Source organism: Sus scrofa, chromosome 13 (assembly GCF_054392235.1).
Source record: "Sus scrofa isolate SSC_HxYL_T2T_F1_AM1 chromosome 13, Sscrofa_HxYL_maternal_Yorkshire_Landrace_v2.0, whole genome shotgun sequence".
Classification (NCBI taxonomy): domain Eukaryota; kingdom Metazoa; phylum Chordata; class Mammalia; order Artiodactyla; family Suidae; genus Sus; species Sus scrofa.
In genome coordinates this window covers 86,845,659-86,867,897 of record NC_139395.1, presented here as the reverse complement: position 1 = coordinate 86,867,897, position 22,239 = coordinate 86,845,659, and the positions used below count along the sequence as shown (strand labels likewise).

General features: G+C 57.0%; 1 protein-coding gene across 4 annotated transcripts in view; it reads left to right on the top strand.

The window, feature by feature from the left end:
* EEFSEC (eukaryotic elongation factor, selenocysteine-tRNA specific) overlaps positions 1 to 22,239 on the top strand; it is a 175,756-nt gene that overhangs the window by 121,316 nt on the left and 32,201 nt on the right. For all 4 annotated transcript variants that reach the window (XR_014823891.1, XR_014823892.1, XM_084989642.1 and 1 more), the window contains exons 5-6: positions 9,530 to 10,195; positions 15,699 to 15,855. Coding sequence is in view for 2 of the 4 variants with exons in the window: in XM_084989642.1 (XP_084845768.1) it covers positions 9,530 to 10,195; positions 15,699 to 15,855 (823 nt within the window). In the remaining 2 variants the exon portion in view is untranslated. The remainder of the gene's footprint in view (positions 1 to 9,529; positions 10,196 to 15,698; positions 15,856 to 22,239) is intronic.

Sequence of the window (22,239 nt, the reverse complement as noted above, 5' to 3'; positions counted from 1 at the left end):
CAGAAGGGAGAAGTCACTCTTTTCATTTCCGATGTCCATTTTCAATTCTCTCCTGGTCTCATTTGCGTGGCATTGTCCTTTGAAACCCTGTTCAGATGTCACCTCCTCTCTGCCGGCCCCTGAGCCCCTCTCTTGGCAGGCAGTTATTCTAAGTGGCCCTTACATCTGCTCCGACTCTCTCCAAGGGCCAAGGGTGGGGCCTGCCTCAGAGCAGGTGCTGCAGGAACACAGGTTGAGTTAAAGCCAGTTCAGGGCATGTGGGTGATGGCTTTGAAAACAGGCCTGGAGGGGTGCCCTCTGCCCTCAAGCAGGGGAGCAGGCAGGCACCTGGCCAGGTTGAACCCACAGGGGCAGACACTGGAGCACTTGGGGAGGCTGGCCCAGCACCAGTGGGAAGAGAGCACCACACACACAAAGCCCTGCGGGCTGAGGATGGGGAGACTGCTGCCCCGGGCTCCATACAAGGCAGGTGGCCCAACAGAAACCAGGGGAAGGGGTGCCTCCAGGGAGTCTGAGCAAGACGTGAATCCCAGTGAGTGGGAAGAATGTGCTCAGAAGACAAGGAGGGAGCCAAAGGCTGAGCTGGGCCACTTACATCCCCACACATCCAGGCCAGGTATATGAATCACGTCACTGCTGATGACACTGAGGCTCTGCCCCCAGCTCTGAGCACCAGAGAAGGCGGGTGCCCACCCAGGAGCAGGACCGTGCGGAGGTGGCGTACACGCAGGGGCAAGTAGTTAGGGACCGTGCATGGGCCCTGTCTGTCCATCCAGGATCCAGGCCCCGCTCAGGACAGAGTTGGCCCCCTTGGCTTGCCTGCCAGGGATTCCTAACCCCACCCCACCCCCAAAGCCCAAGGATGTCGTTAAAAACGACTGAAGCCCCAGTTGTATGGAGCACAGAAGAGTCAAACATTGGTGTAATTCAATTTAAAGTTTTATGGGATGACACATGCGTGGAGGGTGGCTGGGAGGAGGAGCGTAAAGCTTCCTGGCAGGCCCCTTGTCACTTTTATGGTTTTCCATTGTTGCAGCGACTGGGTGGTTAATAACCAGTTTGTTTGTGAGGTTGCTGTGGAGGAGTGGAGCCTTTGCCGGGCCCTATGGTGGGAAACCCGGCCCACCCCCTTCCTTCCTGGGCACCCACCATGTGGAAGCACCGTGAGGGGGGCCGGCGGTGAGCAAAATGAACCCAGCCTGCCTGTGGGCAGCTGTCCACTTGGCATGGGGACCACTCAGAATGGAGTCAGGCACACAGGCATGTGGCAGGAATTATGATGAAGCCTGAGTGTGCCATGAGGATCACAGTCCGTGCTCCAGGGCTTTCCTCGGGACTGACCACTGGGGGCAGCCCAGGCACTGAATGTGCCGTCACCCAGCAGGCAGAGCCCCAGCCCTGGAGTTGGGTCTGTGGGCCTGTGGGGATCCCTGAGCTTCTGAAGACTCTCCTCCCTTTCCTAGGGTGTGTTTCTCACTTCCACAGGGGATCCCCTGAGAGGAAGAGCCAGTCTCCTTGGCTCCCTCCTCCCCAGGGGACAGTGGTCCTCTGGTGAGGCCCCAGTGGGGTGTTTGCATGGAGCAGAGCCCAACCCAGGCAGGAGGGGAGAGGGCACTGGGTCTGGAAGGAGAGCCAGGATGGGAGGGGCCTGGCAGACCTATGATATGTCACCCACTCTGGGAGCAGCCCCACGAGGCCCCACACCTGGCATCGTCGCTGTGGGGAGGAGCTTTCCCCACTTTGGCTCCGGGCAACATCAGAGCAGCAAGGACTCCCAGGAGCCGCATCCCGGTGGCCACAAAAGTGCAGTCAGCAGCAGAGGGCCTTCGTGCCTCTGCCTGGCTCAGGTGCAGAGCCTACAGTACCGTGTGGTGGTGGCTGTCTGAGAGGAGGCCTGGCCCGGCACTGCTGGGGGGCAAGCCAGCCACCTGAGGAAACAGTTGGGAAGACCTAGTGAGATGCATTCTCCAGCCCGGTGACCCATTGGATAGTGACACTGGAACACTCTGTGTGGGTGTGCAAGTCCATGCTCCAGGAATGGCCGCTGCAGCATCATGTATAGCAGCAAAAATAGCAGCCCACGTGTCTATCAGGAAGGGCTTGGATAGATAAAACGTGGGGTTTTCATGTAAAGAAGGGCTTGCAGCAGTCCCAGTCTGAAGGAATAACCTGGGTGGGTTCCACATGTCAGCAGCTGGGCACCTGTGTAGACACCAGTGACATACATCTATACACAGACACCTCAGTGTGCATAGATGTCACAGTTCAGTAGAGGAGACACGTGGTAGAGCTAAACCATAATATGGCGCCTTTGTATACACTAACATTGATGCTGTTCACGGTGCACCCGTGTATGCAGTGCAGACAGCAGGACACACAGACTGTGTGGAGGCAATGGCTGCAGGGGAGCTGGACTGGGCACAGAACTGGGATCTTCAGCTCAATGTCAAGACCAGTATGAGCGACAGACTCACAGGGGTAGGAACACGGTAGTTATTACATACTTGACTCCCTGTACCTTCCTGAGTGGTTTGTTTCTCTGAGAAACCAGCAGGTGAGAACCAACTCCCCAAGGCCCATCTGCTGCTCCCCTCCTGCAGCCCCACACACATTGCTCTCTCTTCCAGCAGCGTCCTGAGTTTGGCTTTTTGTGCAAGATGCAATTAATGCATTAGGCAGGGGGATGTCTTATCTGTACCCGGCCCAGCTCTGAGAAGAGGGAGAAATAAGAGCAGCCAAATTGAAACCTTATTAAACCAAATTGGTTAGGTCTGATGGAGCCAAACCTAGACGGATCTTTAAAAGCTTATTTCATTTTTCCCTCCGGTCTGAACCTCTTTGAATTGAAGTAACTGATCCTGGTGTAAGCTTATTAGTGTCAACCTTGTGTGTTTCTTTTCCTCTCCGATTTACATTTTATTAAGTAATGATGAAGTTGCAAGGCCCCGACCCTCGCCTTTGGCACAGCCAGGAGCCTCCAGGCTCATTAATGGAACGAAAGCGGATAATAGGGGTCCAATCTCATTATGGCCAGTACCGTTGTTACAGAAATCTCTGAACATCAGGAAGACTGCTAAGCCCCCTTCTTTCCAGCATCTGTTGCTTCTGTGGGATGCTGGGGCCCCAGACAGGCTGCTCCTTTGCAATGGTATTGGCCATCCTTTCTTCCCTGCAGAAGGGATGCTGCCGGGAAGCTTGCTCACAGGGGTGAAACTTGGGGACAACATGCGTGATATAGTGGATGGATGAGGCTTTCATGATGGGCAACTCTGGAAGCTGTGAGCAAGTGCCTCTACCTCTGGGGCCTCGGTCCCCTGGTCTGTAAAATGTGGCCACCGTCAGCTACCCATAGGGTTGTTGGGAATGAAGTAAGGCCCCAGCCCCCAGCCAGTCGCCGCGTCTCCTCCTCTTCCTTCTGCACCAGTCGGTAGTGAGACAGTGAGGGCCCCATCACAGGCTCGGGTGCCCGCTTTTCCACACAAGAGGTGAGGAAGACAGAGATGATGCTTTGTAAGCCCTCTTGGGTTCCTTCCGAGCAGGTGTCCAGTGGCCTCAGAGAAAGAGCCCAGGTCCTGACCCCAGCAGCCCACAAGGCGCCCCAGAGCTGGTGACCTACTGCAGAGCTCAGGAGACCCACAGGAGTGTCTGAGCATCGGGCCTGGGGGCAGATGGGGTGTTTGTTTGCTCAGTCACAGACCCCTACTGAGAGCCTGTGCAGAGACACCAAGGGTGGCTGGAGGGTGAGGCAGCTGAGAAGCCAGGTCTGAAACCACCCACTGGGCCTGGCTGGCCATGACCATTGCTGACCTTGGCAGGGAGGAGGGGGTCTGGGCTCCAGACCTGGCTCTGAAGGCAGTCCTGACTACTCAGCCTTCCACTCCCGAGTCTCCAAGCCCTTCTCTCTGGGCTCGCAACTCGTGAATATCTATACCGCTGCCATCCAGCCCGCAGCCCTGGCTCTGCCCCCACTCTGCAGCTGTGGTACGATTTCTGCTCAGCTATTTAGGAGACAGGCCCGGACACCAGGCCTGCCCCGCGGTCCCAGCACTTAGGTCCGAGTCTCAGCCTGTTTGCTTTGTGACCTTGGAGACATCAAAAACCTGTTTCTTCATCCATAAAATTGAATGTAAAAATATTGACTTGCCTTGTAGGGTTTTTATGAAGAATAACTGACCCAGATGATGGTAAAGCTTCTTTGTTAATCAGAAGGGGCCAAATGCTTAGCAAACACAAACTGGAGTTTGGAAAATTGTATGCTTGCTCCACACACTCTGACCTGGTGCCAGGAGATGGGACGAAGCCCTGCAGGCAGCCAGGCCTCTCAGGCCAAGCTCAGGAGCCAGCCCACTAGTCCTAACAGAGGGCCTTCCTGTCCCACTTGACGGCGTCCCTCCCCCTCCCCCACCTTCTCTGTTTTTGTTGTGACACACCTATCAGGGAAACCCAGGGCTCTTGGTGAGCCTCAGCCTGCGTCTCCTCTGCTCGGAGCGGGGGGTGATCTGGGACCTCTAACCGTCCCACCAGCCTTGGGGCCAGTCCTGCCTCCAAGTGGGTTTGGGCTTCATGGGCCTCTGCGAGTGTGTGGATCTCAGGCCAGTCCTAGGGCAGCAACAATGCTGTACTCATTTATGCCGCAAATGTGCAGTTCAGTCTCTTAGATGCCAGGTGCTGTGCTGAGCACTGGGGGTGTGAATGGGAAAAACGAAATTCAAACAAATCCCTCACCTCATGGAGTTACGTCCCATGTGGGAGAGACAGACAGTGAGCAAATATGTAATGTCAGCGAGTGGGGGGGGGGTGCTATGAAGATAAAAGAAACAGGAAAAAAAGGCAGAGATGATGAGTGCAGTGGTCCTCTTACAGGGTGGAGGGGGGGGGTCAATAATGGGCTCTGATAATAAAACACTTGAGCAGAGGCAGGAAGGAAACAAGAAATACGGATTCTGGGGGAAGACCAAAAACCCTGGCAAGTGCAAAGGCCCTGAGGTCAGAGCCTGGCATGTTCCTGGAGCAAGAAGTGTCTTGTGAGTGAAGTGCCTCAAATGGGGCAGGGGCGGCCATAGCAGATAAAGTCCAAGCGGTCACAAGGGCCGTTTGTGGGGCCCTGGGTCAGGGGGCAGGTGTTAACTCTTGCAGAGTGAGGTAGGAAGCCAGGGACGGGTGCAGGCGAAACCCCAGCCTGTCTTAGGTTTAAGCTGCTCTGTGCAGAACAGACTACAGAGAGGGCAGCGGTCACAGCTGGGGGCCTGCGGCTGGGTGGGCAGAGGATGCAGCAGAGGGGCTCAGGAGCAGGGCCTGTGTGAAAGTGAAGTCCACAAGGTCTCCTGATGACGGGAGGATGCGGGTCATAGGGATGCTCAGTTTTCATCCAGGCAGCTGGAAAAGCAGAGGTGGCATTTCTGAGAAGGACAGGCTGAAGGGGGTAGGCCTCAGGAGATACCTCCCAGATATGGGGGGTGTCATATGCACCCTCCCCTCAGCTCGCCCACCTGCTGCTGCCCGCCTCTGCCGTCTCCCGCACTCTCAGCTGTCCTTCAGGCTGGATGCTACAGAAAGAACCCTGAACATCCTCCCTGCTGGCTTCTCTCACTCCTTTCTCATTCCTGCCAGGCAACCTGTTCTCCACACCACACAGCCAAGTGACCTTGTAAATTGCATGTAACAGCGCGTTTCCCTCTGCTCAGGTCCAGACTGCCATCACCCAGGGCTTTGTTGTCCTCACGGTAAAGGCAGATGGCCTACCTCTAGCCTGACCCCACTGCCTAGCCACTGCCTGTCAGTCCCTCAAACAGGCCACCTTCTTGCCACCTCAGGCCTGCTTTGCTCTCCCTTCTGCCTGCAGCCCCTGTAGGCAGTTCCTTCTCCATCTGGGCTCAGCTTCAGTGTCACCTCCTCAGGGAAACCCTCCCTGATCACCCAGGAGTAATTATGTCCCTGGTTATTTCCTCTCACAGCACCTCCCTGTGGTTTTGTGACTTTGCATTTATTAGTTGATGCCTTAATTAACGTTCCACTCAAAGTGGCCAACTCCACTGAACCAAAACTGAGTCCTGCTGTTCTGTGTGGTTCCAGGGCCCAGGCTGGCACATGCAGGGAACTGGGCAAGCCCTCTTTAGTGAGCATACACGTGGGTATTGGTGAGGATTTGGTGAGTTGTTGAACAGTAGCTAGAAAATGATAGGAGAGCCACTTATCCCACCATCAAGTTGGGGAACTGTCCACTCTTCCGTATCTCAGTATCCGGGATTGGCTTTCGTGTTCCTGATGTGGATCTCGGTGGATCAGAGCTTGCCATCGGCATGGGGGTGAGGGTCTGAGCGCCTGAGAAGCCACATGGTGCCTCGCCGCCCACTCCATCTTGATCTGTTTCACAATTTCCTGTCTGGGCCCTAGATCTCGATTTGCACAGTTATTTGTCTTCATGGTGCTCTTAACGCATCTTTATTATTTCAGTCCTAAGAACACAAGCCCTGTTGGGAAGAGAACTACTTTGAATCATGCTGGCCAGGCCCTGGGCCTGGGGGGCCATCAGGTGGCACGCGGCCCTGACCCCTCACCCCAAGGCTTGCAAACATGGAGCCCACTTGGCAAGTGACTCAGTGTGCTCTGCCAGCTGGGTGCAGCCATGAGGGGCACTTCTCTCCTCCGAGGGCTGCGAGGCAGGGTGTGGCAGCACAGGGGACCACAGCCCCACCCCCAGGACTAAGAAGGCAGGACTGACGACATCTGGCAGATGTCCAAGAAGCCGTGTGTCCATTGGGTGTGGCCGTGTGTCCAATCGGTTTCCTGGTGGGGTGGAGCTCACTCGCCAGCGGCCCAGCAGCTCCAGTCCAGGCCTGGACCCTCACACCCTCACCAGGCAGATGCCTCCCTGAGAGGGGACCCTCGCACCACATCTGGCAGAAAACTGGAGACCCAGTACTCATAGCTGGGAGACGGATGGGGGTCTGTGCTCCGTCAGGTGTGGCATCAGTCACAGATAATTGCAGGTGCAGGCAGCCCAGGTACCAGCTCCAAGCTCACAATCTCCCAAAACAAAGCAAAATATATATTAGGCATATGTACTGCATGTGTCATCAGCCTCTCCTTGATCATATGATCATACACACAGCTATAAAAAGGGACTTTCTGGCAGAGCCTCCCTGCCTGCCTGCTTGCACCCCTCACAAGCTTCCTATCTTAACAAATCTATTTCTTGCCCTAAATAAATAAATAAACTAAAAAATAAATAAAAGTAAATGAAAAGAGGCTGCTGTATGCCTCGTTCGAGACAGCGGAGCCCTCCAGCTAGGGGGCAGGCAGGGCCCCCGCTGGGAGAGGAGCACATGGGGAGACAGAAGTGGTTAGAAAGGGTTCACTTCTTGGGTGGTGACGCACCATGGATGTTGTGCTGTAATTTTAGTCAGTAAATATCTGAGGCAGGAAGTGCAAAGGTCAGGAGCAGTTAGCCCAGGAGGGAAACTGCACTATCCAGAGTGGGCAGGGAAGCCCCTCAAGGAGGTGTGCTGAGAGCTGGGGTTGTGGATGGACAGGAATGGGAACTCACCAGGCTGCAGGAGTACCAAGGAGGAGGAACCTGGCACAGTGCAGGGATGTGCAGAACCCAGTGTCTAGGGAATTGGAGGATCCTCCACGGGCTGGGGCCTAAAGGGTGGCCTGGAGAATGCAGGGCTGTTGAATGGCCGCGGTGGGTGGCTCCAGTGAAGGCTGTGCACACTTGCTGGGGAACCAGGCCAGCAGACCTCCCTGGTGGAGCAGCAGAGTGGGTGCCCTGAGGTGTAAGAGCCCTACCTGCCTTATCCCCATGGGTGGGGGGCACCAATTCCCATAGAATTTCACTTAAAGAAAGGATCTTGCTGCTCACAACAACTCCACCCTGGCGGTCTGGAGGTCACTGTGCAGGAGTTGGGGGCGCTTGTAGAGGTTGCATCAGCAGGCATGTTTTAGAGAGCTGCTGGAGGAGGGGCCAGGGGCGGGGGGCAGGGTGTGGAGGACAGCGCCCTGGTTGGGGAGGAAACGAGACTCTCTGGGCAGTTGCTTCGTGTAAGATAATATTCTCTGGTTACTCTGCAGCACATTCCTGAAAAATCTTAGTTTCCCGTTGCCCTTACAGACTACTTCAGAGATGGTTTATGTTTCTCTTTGATTGATCTTGGCTGTGGCTTTTGACACTGTGCTTCTCACTTTCTCTGCCCCCTGACCTCCTGGGTAGGTAGTTAATGGTTTTTATACAAACACTGGAGTATCAGGCTCCCCAGGAAAGGCCTGGGCTCCTGCAGCTCATTTAGAAAAGGAGTGTTCCGCAAGCCTGACTTCCTAGACGGGGTGCTCGGACCTACAGGTCAGAATTGTCTTTAGCGTGACGACCTTTGATGGCAGGTTTTCTGATTTTTGTGCTGTGCTGTTTCTTGCTATGATTTCTGAGACCCCTGCACATTAGTTCAGCTCATCTCTGCAACGTGGATCTCAGTAGGGACTTTTGTTCATTTTATGAAAGTTTATTGGAGCCCTTTCTGTGTTCCTGATTTGCCAGCTGTGGGTGCAGAAATCTGCTGGCCTAGTAGTCAGTGTGATGGTTTAGAAGCAGAGGTAGGATCTGGCTGCTCTTTTGCTTTCACTCCAGGTGACTTCCGGCCTGGAGCCCCACCCCCCGCAGCACTCCCACCTTTGCACCTACCGGTCCCCCTGTTCAGAATTGACTTTCTGTGGTGTCCACGCAGCTGATTCTTATATCGGGTCTTAGTTCAAAAGTGGCCGCTGCAGAGGTCTTCCCTGACCTCTGATGGCAGGGAGCCAGACCCTCCCCCACCGGGCCTCCTCCAGCATCTACCCTGTGTTTCCTCCAGAGCATGTCATAAACAGTGTGCAAATTATAGTCACATTAGTTATATATATTTATACACATAAAGTGCTATGTATCAGTTTTACTTGTATTACTACAAATTGTATTATGATTGTGATATTGTTGTTTCTGGATGTTAAGCCCTTTGAAAACATAGCTGGCTCTGTCCCCACTCCTGGAACAGTGCCTGGCACACAGCAGGCCCTGGGGACCTTGTGTCTAGTGAATGAAGAGTGACTCTGCCCCGGAGAAGCCCTCAGGCTGGCAGCAGGCGTGTCCAGGGCAGGCAGTGACCACACAGCAGGCTGTGGGTCTGAGGGCCTGGGACAGCACCAAGGAGAGCTGGGGGTCTGGGCAGACTTTCCAGGGCAGGGGTGTTTGTCCTGGGCTCTCGAGGCAGCGGGCAGAGCACGGAGCTGGGGGCAGGGAGCAAGCTGAGATCATGGGAGGGGCAGGACTAGAGGGGAGCCAAGGTGTGGGATTGGCTGTGGTGACTGCTGCCCATGACCAGGCCTGGGTGCCTTGTGGGCCTAGCGTTCTTCGCAGGGTGGAGCCCGTTCCATGCAAGGGTTCTGATCGGGTGCAGTGAATGTTGGTGGTGCTGGATGGAAGCCCCTCCAGCTGGAGGCTCCCCACCCCATGATCAGTGCACATTGGCTGCAGTGTCTCCCTCTTGCTCCTGACCAGGTGGTGAGGAAGGTGAAGTCCATGCAAATGTTCCACACACCTGTTACCTCTGCTGTGCAAGGGGACCGGCTGGGCATCTGCGTCACCCAGTTCGACCCCAAGCTGCTAGAGCGCGGCCTGGTGTGCGCCCCCGAGTCCCTGCACACTGTCCACGCAGCTGTCATCTCCGTGGAGAAGATCCCATATTTCCGGGGACCCCTACAGACCAAGGCCAAGTTCCACATCACAGTGGGCCATGAGACGGTCATGGGCCGAGTAATGTTCTTCAGCCCCGCCCCTGACAGTTTTGACCACAAGCCAGTGCTGGACTCCTTCGACTTCTCCCAAGAATACCTCTTCCAGGAACAGTATCTGTGCCCAAGCTCAGCACCAGCCGCCACAGACACCACGGACAGCGGTGGAGATGACAAGAAGGCGGGCCAGGCCTCCGAAGGCCACTGCCCACGGCAGCAGTGGGCCCTTGTGGAGTTTGAGAAGCCCGTCACCTGCCCTCGGCTGTGCCTGGTGATTGGCTCCAGGCTGGACGCAGACATCCACGCCAACACCTGCCGCCTGGCCTTCCATGGTGTCCTGCTGCACGGGCTAGAGGACAAGAACTATGCTGAAAGCTGCCTGCCCAAGCTGAGGGTGTACAAGCTGAAGCATAAGCATGGCGTCGTGGAGCGGGTAAGCACCCTCCCTGCCTGGCCCGCCTGGGCAGGTGTCAGGTGACAGCCAGGGGGACCTACTGTGGTCTCATTCAGGGGATGGCCAGGAGTGTGTGTCCCCTGACCTCAAGGTCAGAGCTGGGCCAACACCCTGGCAGGGCCCATGAGCCCACCTGGCTGGCAGCCCCATGCCTGCCCTTGGGCCTGGCCTCTCACACAAGCCAGCTTCTGAAGCAGCACTTCTCCTGGGCACACTCCTCCAGGGGCAGCTGGGCCCTGCTGTCACCCTGGGGCCAGGCCCAGATCTCATGCCTTGGCCCAACTGAGCTCCAGCGGGCAAGGTGGCCGCCCTTTTGCTGAGCCAGTTATGTCAAGGGTGGAAGCCTGGCTGGTCAGTGTAGACCAGGCCAGGCCACGTCTATCTTTGCCAGTGAGGATGGGGGTGCCAGAGAGCATGAGGCACAGGAAGATGACGGGGTTGGGGGCCAGGCCATGGCTTTCTGGGGCACTTGAAGCTGGTTGTCACTGAACACAGGCCTCAGGTTTGTGGATGAGCCAGTCTACTGTATAGGCCTGTTGCTAGGGAGACAGATGTGGTGGCCTGGGAGCCCACACCAGGTCCCAAAGTCCAGGAATCATCTTTCCCCATTAGGCGTCCCTCCGTCCCAGGTCATCTGTCCCTGCAGCTCTGCATGGAAACACAGGGCCCTGCCCCAGGTAAATGGGTGTGGGACACACAGACCTCACTGCCCTATGGCTGACTCCCTGGTACAGGCCCATGGGGGTCGGGGGTGGTGGTGGGTGGTCCTGAGACTGGACTGGGCTCTGCTAACTCAGAGCCTCAGGGCCAAGACCCCCATGTAGGGAAACTCTGGAACCTGTGGGGTCTGCCTAAGGCTCTGATCCTCACACAGCAGAGGAGCATTACCCCCCAGCCCAGCCCTGAGGGTACAGGCTCCAGGAAACCAGGAGGAGGTGTCCAGGGCCTGATGTGAGCTGTTCCGGGGCTTCCATTGCTTGCGCCCTCCAGCCTCCCTCCCACCATCCCAGGTGCCACCTGCTACCCCTTCTCGGCTCAGGACCACCCCCTTCCTCTCCTGTCTCCCCACCAAGCCCCACCCTGGGTGGGGCAATGAGAAGATGCCCTTCCTTACCCACTTGCAGGTCCAGGACTCCCAGCCCCGTGGGCTCAGGCACAGCCCTGCAACTCAGCAGCAGAGCTGGGTCTCCGAGTTGCTGCCCATGCACACCCTGGAGTGATTCTGCATCCCTCTTTCCCGTTGGTAAAGTCACTTACTCTGGGACCCTGTTTCCTCATGTGTAAGAATCACATGAAAAGAGGTGGGCAGATGAGGGCTCAGCGCCCAGGACAGTGAGTGCCCTGCACTGCCTGACACCTCTGACTGTTGCCACAGTTCTGGGGCCCCCTCACCACCCCCTCTGCTTCCCCCACCTGGCAGCTCGTGGACCTCCACCCCAGTCACCTTCCAGAAAAGTCAGGTGTTGCACCAACTCCCACTTGAACATCTTTCCAGGCCACCAGAATGAAGGGAGGACTGCACCTTTGCAGCGTGGTGGACACAGGCAGGCCACAAGCAGCAGGCTGAGTGGGGCAGCCTGGAGACCAGGGCGGGGCGAGTGGCAGGCCAAGCATGGCAGGTCTGCCGCTGAGGCCACACGCCCAGACTGCACAGACTACAGGCCACCGGACAGGCCCCGTAGGCCCTGTGCCCTTGCTGGGTGGCAGGGTGGGAGCCCAGCACTGCTCACTTGGACTTCCCTCATGGCACAGCTGCCTGGGTTCCCCACTGGGGTGGCTGCAAAAAGCTGGCAGCTTCTTCCCCCCCATGCTGGAGTCAGGCTGGGTGTGCCTGCCGTCCTGGGTCTGGGACCCACTGGCGCCGGACGGGGAAGGCCTAAGGGCTGGGCCGTAGGGACCTGCGGCATCGGCCCAACGGAGTGTAAACAGGAGACGCCACCAGGAGCGCTGGCCAGCTTTGAAGTCTGAGGCGGCACTGCCTCCTGGCTCCCAGCTCTCCCTGCTCCACTGCTGATGGCTTGTTAAATGTACCCAGGGCACCGGGGAGCAAGCCGGCTGGGGGTGTGAGCCACCTGCGGCAAGCACAGGCTCCTCGCTCTCCGGTAGGCTCACCCCCCCAGCCCTTGGAGGGAACTGCACTGCAGTCCCCTCAGCCAGCTCTGCAGTCCCCTCAGCCTCTACTCAGGAAACAGGGTCTTCTTGAAGCAGAGGCCGAGCAGCCCTTCTCCTTGGGGAGGGGGCCCGGCCCAAACCCCAGGCCTCTCTGCTGCCTTCCAAACCATATCTGAGAGCCGAGACTCTCCCTCAGCTGCTGAGGTGCCTGTTGGCCCTCCTTTGTAGAGTGCTCTTTTTGTTGGTGTGCAGACACAGGGTCAAGGCAGCTGGGCGTGGTGGAAAGAACTGCTTCTGGATCCAATGTACCAAGCAGGTGCTGGCCCAGTCTGGCTGTGGCCCAGTGATGCCCCGCACACACCCGCCCCCGGTACCTGTTACTTTAACAGAGTTGGTGGGGAGTGGATCAGACCACACGTGCGAGGCCTTGGCATGAAGCATGAGCCTGGCGCGCAGCGAGCACCCAGTAAAGCATTAGCCTTCCTTTTTCTCCAGGAAAATGCAGCCTCCTTTGGAGGTGATGCCTTGGTGCCTCCTTATCAGCACTGGCAAGAGATTTGCCCTCATGACAGAGAACAGAAATGGGAAGGGAGGCTCCATGGTCAGGGTCGTGGGCCACTGGACTCAGCATTGCTGGGCTGGGCGCCTGATTGGTGCTAGGCAGGCCCAGTTTTGAGGATACAGCCTGGCTAGCCCCTGAGTGGCCTTGGCCATCCTAGGGCCCTCTGAAACTCCAATGACAAAATGAAATGAATTGCAGGCTAATCTCTGTTCCTGGGTTTGCACCAGGGGATTTTTGATCATTGCCCCCAGTGGACTTTGGCATCAGAAACCTCACCTCTTCCTCACCTTGGCGGTGGTTGAGTGTGCCCTGTGATCATAGGGGGACCACAGAGGCTGGAGAAGGGCCCCCACACTGCAGGGGTGGTGGGGGGGAGGGGAGGCACCATCTTGGCAACTTGTTTCTTTGTCCAAAAAGGACGGATGAGTCTGGACGTCATCATTCCAGGGACCAGGGAGATGTCGATCCTGGTGGCTCCACAGCCCATTTGCAGTTGAGGTCTTTCCTGGCTCCCGTCCTCTGCGGGTTGGATGACTCACTCCCGCGGTTCTGGGTGGGTCAGAGGCACCCCAGCCGCAGGTGCTGCCTCCGTCCTCCACCTGAGCTTCTCCCCGCTTCATGCTCTGCCCATCAAGGTTCTGGCCAGTTGTCCTGCTACCAAGTCTTCATGTTCTTGCCGACACCAACACTCCTTATCCTGACAATAGCCTTTTCCAGAGGAAGAAACAGATTCAGAGAAGCCCAGTGCCCAAGGTTGCAGCAGGAGGAGGTGGATCAGGACTGCAGCCTTGCCAGCCCTCTCTGCTCAGGGCTCCATTTCACAGCCGGCTGCTCTCTCTCCTTGGTGCCACTTCTCCAATTTGAATTAGAATAGTCGCTTCAGAACTTGGGCAATTCCCAAGCCTCATCACGGGAGCCGGCCCTGAGAGAGACACACACATGTAACGACATAATTACATGCGCCGCCAGCCAAGTCTGCGCTCAGAGGCCAAGACAGCAGGGACCTGCCTGGCGCAGAAGTGAGGCTCGGACTCCGAGTGCAGTGGTGGCTGCGTTTTGGGAGCTTGCCTTCCCACAGAAGGCTAATCAGCAAGCCTATTGTTCATGCAGACAGTGAAAGTTCTACTTAGAGCTGTTGCAACTGTGCACATAGAACATCATTGTTCCCAGGGAGCACTTGCAGAGCAGATCCTGCAGGGCAGATCCTGCAGGGCAGATCCCACAGGGCAGATCCAGATCCTGAAAGGCAGATCCCACAGAGCAGATCCCCATGCATTGGCTTTGGTCTAACATCACAGCAATGGATTCGAGAGGAAGAAGTTCTCTCCTTGTTGATGTGTTGGTGTCTGATCTTTGGGGTCTCTGTGTAGATAAGAGCTCAGTCATTGTGGGTGCTCACGGTCTAGAGATGGGGGGGTGGGGCCGTGCCATTTCCCATAGTGATCCGCCCTTGCCACCCAGAACGGATGCCATCTCTGGCCTTCCTGCAGCTCCACAGGGATGTGGGCCTCCCTGCCTCCCACAGAAAGCCTGGCCCTGATAACTTCTGAAGAGATGTGTGCTAGGGGGAGCAGAAATGTGTGCCTGCTGCCTCTGCTTCATCCTGGCTCTTCCTGATTAGTCCAACAGGGACGCTGCAAGGGGATGGCCAGTGGGAATTTGAATTACTGGCTCTGGCACTAGCAGCCCCCTCAGGTCTTGTCCCTGAGCTCAGCCCTGACCTCTCCAAAGTGGTGAGGAAGCCGCTTGCAGATACGGGCTCTGTAAGGCTCAGTGCCACCTGCTGTTACCTCAGTCAGTGGGGGTGGGGGCTCTTGAAGGCCTCCCCCAGTGACAGGAAGTCTTAGCAACAAGTTGAACTTAGGACAGTCCTTCCATTGTGGGGACTGTGGAATGGCTAGTCCAGAAGCATTGGGTTGGTTCAGCTGAAGTCCTGGCGCCTGCTATACCAGGCTGGGCTCCTGGCCAGGCTGGGATGGAGGGCCACCCTTGGCCATTTGGGGCTGGTGACATCTGCCCATCCTGACTGTCCTGTCCTGCAGGAGAAGAAGCTACCTCCATTCAGTTCACCCTGCAGCCTTGCTGGCCCCCATGGCAGGAGCAGGCTGCCGAGTGGAGGGCAGGCCAGGTCCCACCCGCCAGGGGAGCCTGGCAAGTCCTTCAGACAAGGAGGAGTTCCCATGCAGGAAAGAGGCTGATCTATAAAGGGCAGTGCAAGTGGGAGTGATCACCCCTGTCATTCCTTGGACCTGATTCACCATCACTGGGGGGAGGAGGCCAGTACCTTTTATCTGGCGCTATGGATCAAATAGAATAGGATATGTTTGTAGTGTAAATGGGACAGTTTCTGCTTTACAAAGAAATCCATCTGGGGCCCTTGGCCAAGTCTTGGCGTCTTGGGCAGAGCAAGATGTTTCTGAGCCTGGCCCATGGGGGTACCCTGGGCGCAGGTCCCACCGTGGGCAGCACCTCTGGCTTCCATGTGGCTGCATGAGCCAGTGCCTGCACCCAGGCCAGCGCCTGGGCCCTGAGGGCAGGAGAAAGCATCCACAGTTTCTGCCATGGTCCCCATGGGGGACCTGGCATTCCAAGGCCTGGTAGAGCTTGTCTTTACATATGCGTGTGCACACACACACACCCCTGCCCCTCTCTTTATGCAGAGGCTCAGGCCCTGGAGAGGAGCTGGATAGGGAGGGAAGGGCATGGGACAGAGGCCCCGACCATGCTGCCCTCCCCAACCAGGGGGTGCTGGGGCCCAGGCTGCCAGAGGTGCTAACACTCTCTCTTGGGGGCCGGGTGTGGGTACAGGTGATGGACGACTACAGTGTGATCGGCCGTTCCCTGTTCAAAAAGGAGACCAACATCCAGCTCTTCGTGGGGCTCAAGGTGCACTTGTCCACTGGGGAGCTGGGGGTCATCGACAGTGCCTTTGGTCAGAGCGGCAAGTTCAAGGTCCACATTCCTGGTGAGTGTGGTCATTTCCTCCCCCTTGTGGGAACCAAGCAGGGATGGTGGGGACAGCGCCCAGACAATGCCTCTTGGCTCGGGATCTAGGCCCACCTGTACCAGTGCCCCAGGCTTAGCCCATGTGGCCTTGTGGCTTCTTGTCCCAGCGCTTGTGGCTAGGAAGCCAATGTGGATCCTAGAAGAGCCTGGCGTGGACTCAGCATTTGGTCCAAGCGCCCCCTGCACTGTCACGTGGCTTGTGTGTGGAGGTGCTGCTCTGACAGGCAGTTGGAAGGGGCACGGCTGGTGAGGGAGACCATCCAGGGTTGACATATGGCCCTGGAGCCATAGGATTTCCCAGAACGCGAGTTGCTACCTCCATTCCTGCCTCCCGCTTAGTCAGAGTTGGGACTTGTCCATGGCAGGGTTGAGGTATGCGTTTCCTACTGAGAACAGAGCCCCCGGGTGTCCTCAGCTCTGCACCCCGTCACTTGTCACACCCACCCCAACTTCCAGGGGTCCTACAGCGCCAGGTGGCACCGTGGGAGGAGCCAAAGTGGACCAGGGAGGAGGTGTGCTGCACAGGAGAGAGCAGCTGGCAGCCAGGGAGACCCTGGAAAGGGGTGACAGCTCATTAGGGGCCTGGCCACAGGGAGGGAGGGAAGGAGGGCCTTGGGGACCAGGCAAGGGCCACAGGGAGGGAGACACACGGAGGCCCTGAGTCTTCGGGCAGAGCTCTGCACGCCAGGGAGCATGTGGGACACAGTGGGGCACTGCTGGAGCGCCAGCCACAGGGTGAGGACCCCAGGGTGCTTCCATTAGTGGATCCGTCTGCTGCATGGTGTCAAGACAGTCGAAACCCACCTGCCTTAGCGTCCGCATGCCGCTGTGCTGCGTGGAGCTGCAGGATCCGGTTCTGCTGCCATGAGGGCGGGGAAGCCATGTGGCCATCCACGTCTGGTCAATAGCTGGGTCTTGAGCGCACCTTCCTTGGGCTGACTCTGGTTGGGGTGCTGCCCGCTCTCCCAAAGGCCTGGCCGGGCCCTGGTCTTGAGCATCTTCCCTCTACCCCTTGACAAGGTACTGCAGCACTTGCTATGGTCCTGAGCTCCGAGGCCTCTGTCAAGGCAGGGAGCCCCATCAGGGCGGACGGAGGACCCCCCAGGGCAGAGGTACACGTGGGTACCTCGGCTGCAACACCAGGCTTCAGGCTCCCATCCTGGGCCACAGGAGCACACACAGGCCAGTGTCCAGACCTCAGACCCAGGGCCCCACCTATACCTGGGGGGGCCCTCTGGGCACTGGGGTGGGGTGGGGGTGAGAGCCAAGCTGCTTGGGGTGGGGAGGCCTCCTCCTGGGTCATCACATTGACCTTACCCCTGGCTCCCCTTCCTCTGCCCTGAGGCAGTTTCGGGTGGGCTGTGCCCAGAGCAAGAACTAGGAGGAGGCTTGTTTGGGGCCCTGGATGCTGGGGGGACGTGGTGACGCTGCTTTAGTGGAGTTCACATTCCTGTCTTAGGTCAGTGTTGCCTTTTTAATAGGTCTGCTTCCTGTTTGTGGCTTTTAAGCTTTTTATTAAATATAACTGGTCAGATTCTTTCATCCCACCCACCCCGACTCCCCACCCGCTCCTGCTTGCCCTTTCCTGCCATCCCTCCCTAAAGAACTACATGTAACCTTTTTGAAGTGCTGAAGGGAGACTCCTCAGGAAACAGGCATCCAGTGCCAGGTGGGGGAGGAGGGGGGCTGCTGGCTCAAGTGAGAAGAGTGGGATCAGGAGCTGGGATTTGGGGTGCACCCTTCAGGTTCCTGGAACAGAGAGTGGTGAGAGGGTGTCCAGCCCAGAGATCATGTTTGGGGCTGCAGTCGAATGCACCTTATGGGCTTTCTGCCTGCTCTAAGGAGCCCTCTGGGGTCCTACCCCCACCTGCCCCAGGCCTCAAGGCCAAGAGGGCCAAGCCAGTGTATGAGAGGCCTGTGTTCTTGCCGCACACCCCAACCACCCAGGCTCACCTGCAGGCTGCTTGGCATGGGCTCTTGGGTGACCTCAAGAACAGGGCTTGGGATCCCGCTCCCTGGGGTGGGGAGCGGCCCCCGCCAAGACCATGCTGGCTTTCACTGAAAACACTGGCAGGTGGGGTCTGTTCACGCTTGCCTTCCTGCCCACCCTGGGAGCTGAAAGCTAGGCGCCTCCAAGAACAGGGACTCTGGGGTCCGCCAGACCCAAGCTGAAGTCCTGGCTGGAGTTTTCATCTTTCTGAGCCTCTGTTTCCTCATCTGTAAGATGGGTTATTGTGAGGGGTTTTCTTCCAAACTTTTTGAATAACTTCAGACATAAGGAAAAGTTAAAAGAAGAGTTTCTTGAACATTGATTGGCTTTCCCATGTGTTGATGCCTTATCACCTTTGCTGTCTGGTGCTGACCCCCTGAACGCCAGCTTTGGGCTGCAGCCACCCTAGCACAGTGCTCAGGCTCCAGGACTGGGCCTCCCCATCCTCACGAAGGGCTGAGGCACAGTCCACTGTCTACTCCCGTGGGAGTCCCAGCAGTGCCTTTCAGAGCCTTCCCAAGAGGACTCAGGGAAAGAACACATCCTGCATTTGGTGACTGTGTCCCCTGCAAGAGCCCTAGTCCCATGAGCGCATCACTCTGGTTGCATGCAGAGTTCTTTTTCCTGCCGTGGGCAATGTGGAGGGGAAGACCTGCCGCTGACATTCAAGTGTGTTTTTGAAAAATATCAGAACACAGAGCTTTGCGTGCATCTCATCTCAACCATGGAAGAAGAAGTTTTTACAAAGAAAAGAGAGAGAAGAAACCAAGTGAAAATATTCATGATGGGAACACGGGAGACTCTTTTCCCTTGTATTTTTCTTTAACATGCGGATTTAGCCGAATGAGCCCATGCAGGCAGGAAGCCCTTCTGCCAAGACATCATTCACATCTCTGGGCCAAAGGTATGAGAACCCCCCACCTCAGACCCAGGGCCTGTCCTCGCCCCTTGGTCCCCAGGCAGGTTGGCTGTGTCACTGGCAGCAGCCCCCTCACCCCTCAGACCACCACCATCCAAGAGCCTGGGAGGGAGCCAAGGAATGGGAGCTTCTCTGAGCCCCACTTCTAGTGGGCCCCCCCTTTACTCATCCCAAGGACAGCTGGCCGGTGTTGGGCCTCTGCCCCACATCCAGCGCCACGCAAGGAAGGCAGGTGCTAGGCAGCTTGGAGGGAGGCGAGGGGACTCGGTAAGAGGCTGAGGGTGGGCTGGCCCTGAGCACTCCAGGCGGGGGGGCCACTGCGGGTGTTCGGGCAGAGGAGGCCAGGATCTGAGGACAGTAATAGTGCTGGGGTCCAGGGGGCTGCTCACTGCATGTGGCTCCCCAAGAGCTGCCAGCAGACTCGGAGAGCAGGTTGAGGCACTGCTCAGGCTGCCTGCTGGCCCAGTGGCCTTCTCCCCCATGGAGGCCCTAAGCTGGCTTTGTCAGGGCAGCGACCATGGAGTGAGGTGGACCCTTCCAGGGTGGTCGCTGGCATCTCGCTGGGTTCTGTCCCCAACCAGTCAGGAGGTTCCAGGGAGCAGCTCAGATGGAAGAAAAGAGGGTTGGAGAGAGAGGTGAGGGGTGAAAGTTGAGGTTTTAGAAAGTCCCTATAAAATGAAAACAAACCATCCATCTCCCTCGCTGGCGTCTCACCCGGCAGTGGCCTCTATGGGTCTTGCCCCCATATCTGTGGGGGGCAGCCCTGAACCCTAGTCCAGACCAGCTTGCCACTGACAGCCCACACCGCCTCTCCCAGACACCATCCTGATGGAGGGGCACCTTTCCCTACACAGGGAGCACTTGGGATGTCTTTTCTCCAAAAGAATGGCCAACCTCCTCCTCTGTTGGCCACTGAAGCATTTCAAAGCAATTGTAAAAATTATATGAACCCCATCGAAGAACTGTTACAACAATGTTTATATCCAGAATTTGAAGCAAAGACAATGATATTATAAATAATTGTAGATGATGAAGATAGGCAAGAAAAAATAACATCATTAAAAGAATTTTACAAGACGGACCGTTCACAAAGATGGATGGAGTAACACAATACGTTAAAAATATCTGCAATTAACATAAACACGGCACAGCGGACAAAAACCATCTGCCGGCTGGCCTCACCCTGGGCACGGTCCCCAGTCATCTGCATGGGCGGTGCCAGGGGCTTTGCTGTGGCCACTGTGAGAGGGGTCCACCCCGGAAGAGGCCACTGTGGGTGTGTGCCCAGTGGGTCTGGAACCTCTTTAGAGGAACCAGAGGCCAAGGATGCACCCTCTTTCCCTTCCCTGACCCAGGTGAGGTTGGCCCATCTGTGCCTCATAGCACCCACTTCTCCCTCACGGCTCTTGGATGCTGCCTTGGTTCCCCAGGTGTCCCCAAGCCACGTGTGCTGCGATAGCACCGAGGGCCATGCACCCCAGCCCAGACAGCTCTCGTGACAGCTGGGCATGACCATCCCCAGCGGACAGACTGCCCGCACACACTGGGTCCCTGCACCTCTTCACCTCTAACCAGTGTTTGATTTCCTAAAAAAAAAAGTAAAGATTGTTTTTAACCCTGGAAAACGTTGGCGACACAGAACAGAGTAGACACTATGAAACCAGCAAGATCAAACAAACGTGACCGTACTGCCACGTGCCTCAAACCTCCCTCCTTTAAGAGATCCGAGTCTACACACAAAGCAAAAACCCCCCTTCCCCCTACTGTCCCACAGGTGACACCCGCTCCGTGGGGCTGTGGCCTCATGCTATGTGCGTCCACATCACAGGTCTGGAGTGTGTGAGGATGGGCTGAGCAGGATCTGGGCACCTGCATGCTCCTGCCCCGTTGGCCCTCCCCTGCCTGAGTGCTCATTACTGGTGTTGGAAAGGAAGTGCTGACCCCCGGAAACTGGCCCCTGGGCTGGGCCTTGCCCCAGGCAGTGGGTGATTTCTTGAGGCAGGGTAGGCAGCTCAGGACTGTGGGAACCTCAGAGGAGCCACCTGTGCCTAGCTCTGGAGCCCGAGTATGGCTCCTTCACATGCTGCTCACGCCCCATGCTGTGCCCTCAGCTCCAGCTGGGGGCTCAGGCAGGAGCAGTCGCTGGGCCCCTGCCCTAGGGGGCTCCACACCTCCAGTCAGGTGGGTGCTAGGAAGGAAGTGGGTAGGTAACAGGGAAGCACGGCTTCTTGGGGTCTGGAGAAACCTGGAGCACTTTTGAGGAAGCAGCACCACAGCCAAACCAGGCCCATGATTCAGAGTTTACTAGGGTGTCCCAGAGGGGCATGTACAAAGGCCCTGTGGTGGGCCTGGAGCATGGCTGGGCACTGGGAAAGGTTGGTAGGGCCTTTGCCCAAGACCTTGGGACAGGAGAAGCCACTAGAGCCAGGCCTGAGCTTGTGTCTCTGAGGCCACTGCCTGGGTCACCTTAGGCAAGGTCCTTGCATCTCAGTTTCTTCTTCTGAAACAGGGTCCTAACACCCACCCTCCATGAGGAGCCACCCTGGCAGTCTTTGGCCTCCTGGTAGACCCTCAGACTGTCAGATGAGAGACACGAGAGGGTGTCCCAACACCCGGACCTTGGGGTGACCTTCCTGGGAAAGGGGGCTGCAGCTTCCCCACCACAAAGTCCACCGGAGGACCTGGGCCTTACCTACCCAGGAGCACATGGCGTGGGAGGAGGGTGCGAGCCAGAGTTGAGGTGATGGCCGGCTGATTCTGGCTCAGGGTCCTCTCTCCCAGGCCCACCTGAGAGCCCCAGGCCCACCTGAGAGCCCTGGGCCAGGAGGTGCTGCAAGAGCTGAACGTCTCTACAGGTGTGCCCGAGCCTTTGTGTCAAGTGTGCGTCCATGTGTGTCTGTGCCCATGAGCTTGTGCCTGTGGGTGTGTCCTGTGCCCATGAGTGTGTGTCTGTGGATGTGAGGGGGTGTGTTTTGTTCCATTGAATCTGTGCCCATGAATATCTGTGCCCGTGAGTGTGTGGTGAGTGTGTACCTGTGCCCATAAGTATGTGGTGTCTGTGCCCTTGAGTGTGCTTGTGTGTGTGTTTTTTTCACAGAAGGGAGGTGAGTGAGAGGCCAGCTTCCTGACAGGGCAGTTGTAAAACATTCATAAAACTTTTATGGGACTTGCCACCCTTCCAGATAAATATTTTTCGATTTTACGGGCTTGTTTTAGGGCCCTAAGCTTAATCATGGCTTTGTAGCTGCCTTTAAAAAAATTTAAATATTGTTTTGGCAAAGGGAGCCCCCTCCCCCACCCCCCAAAGCAGCCGCTCTCCAAGCTCATAAATTCCTGCCGCTCTCAACTCTTGCCCTTTCTCCCTCTGGATCCTCATAACCGCACTATGATGAACCTGAGGAAGAGAAAAGAGGGAGAAAGAAGGAAAATAACTC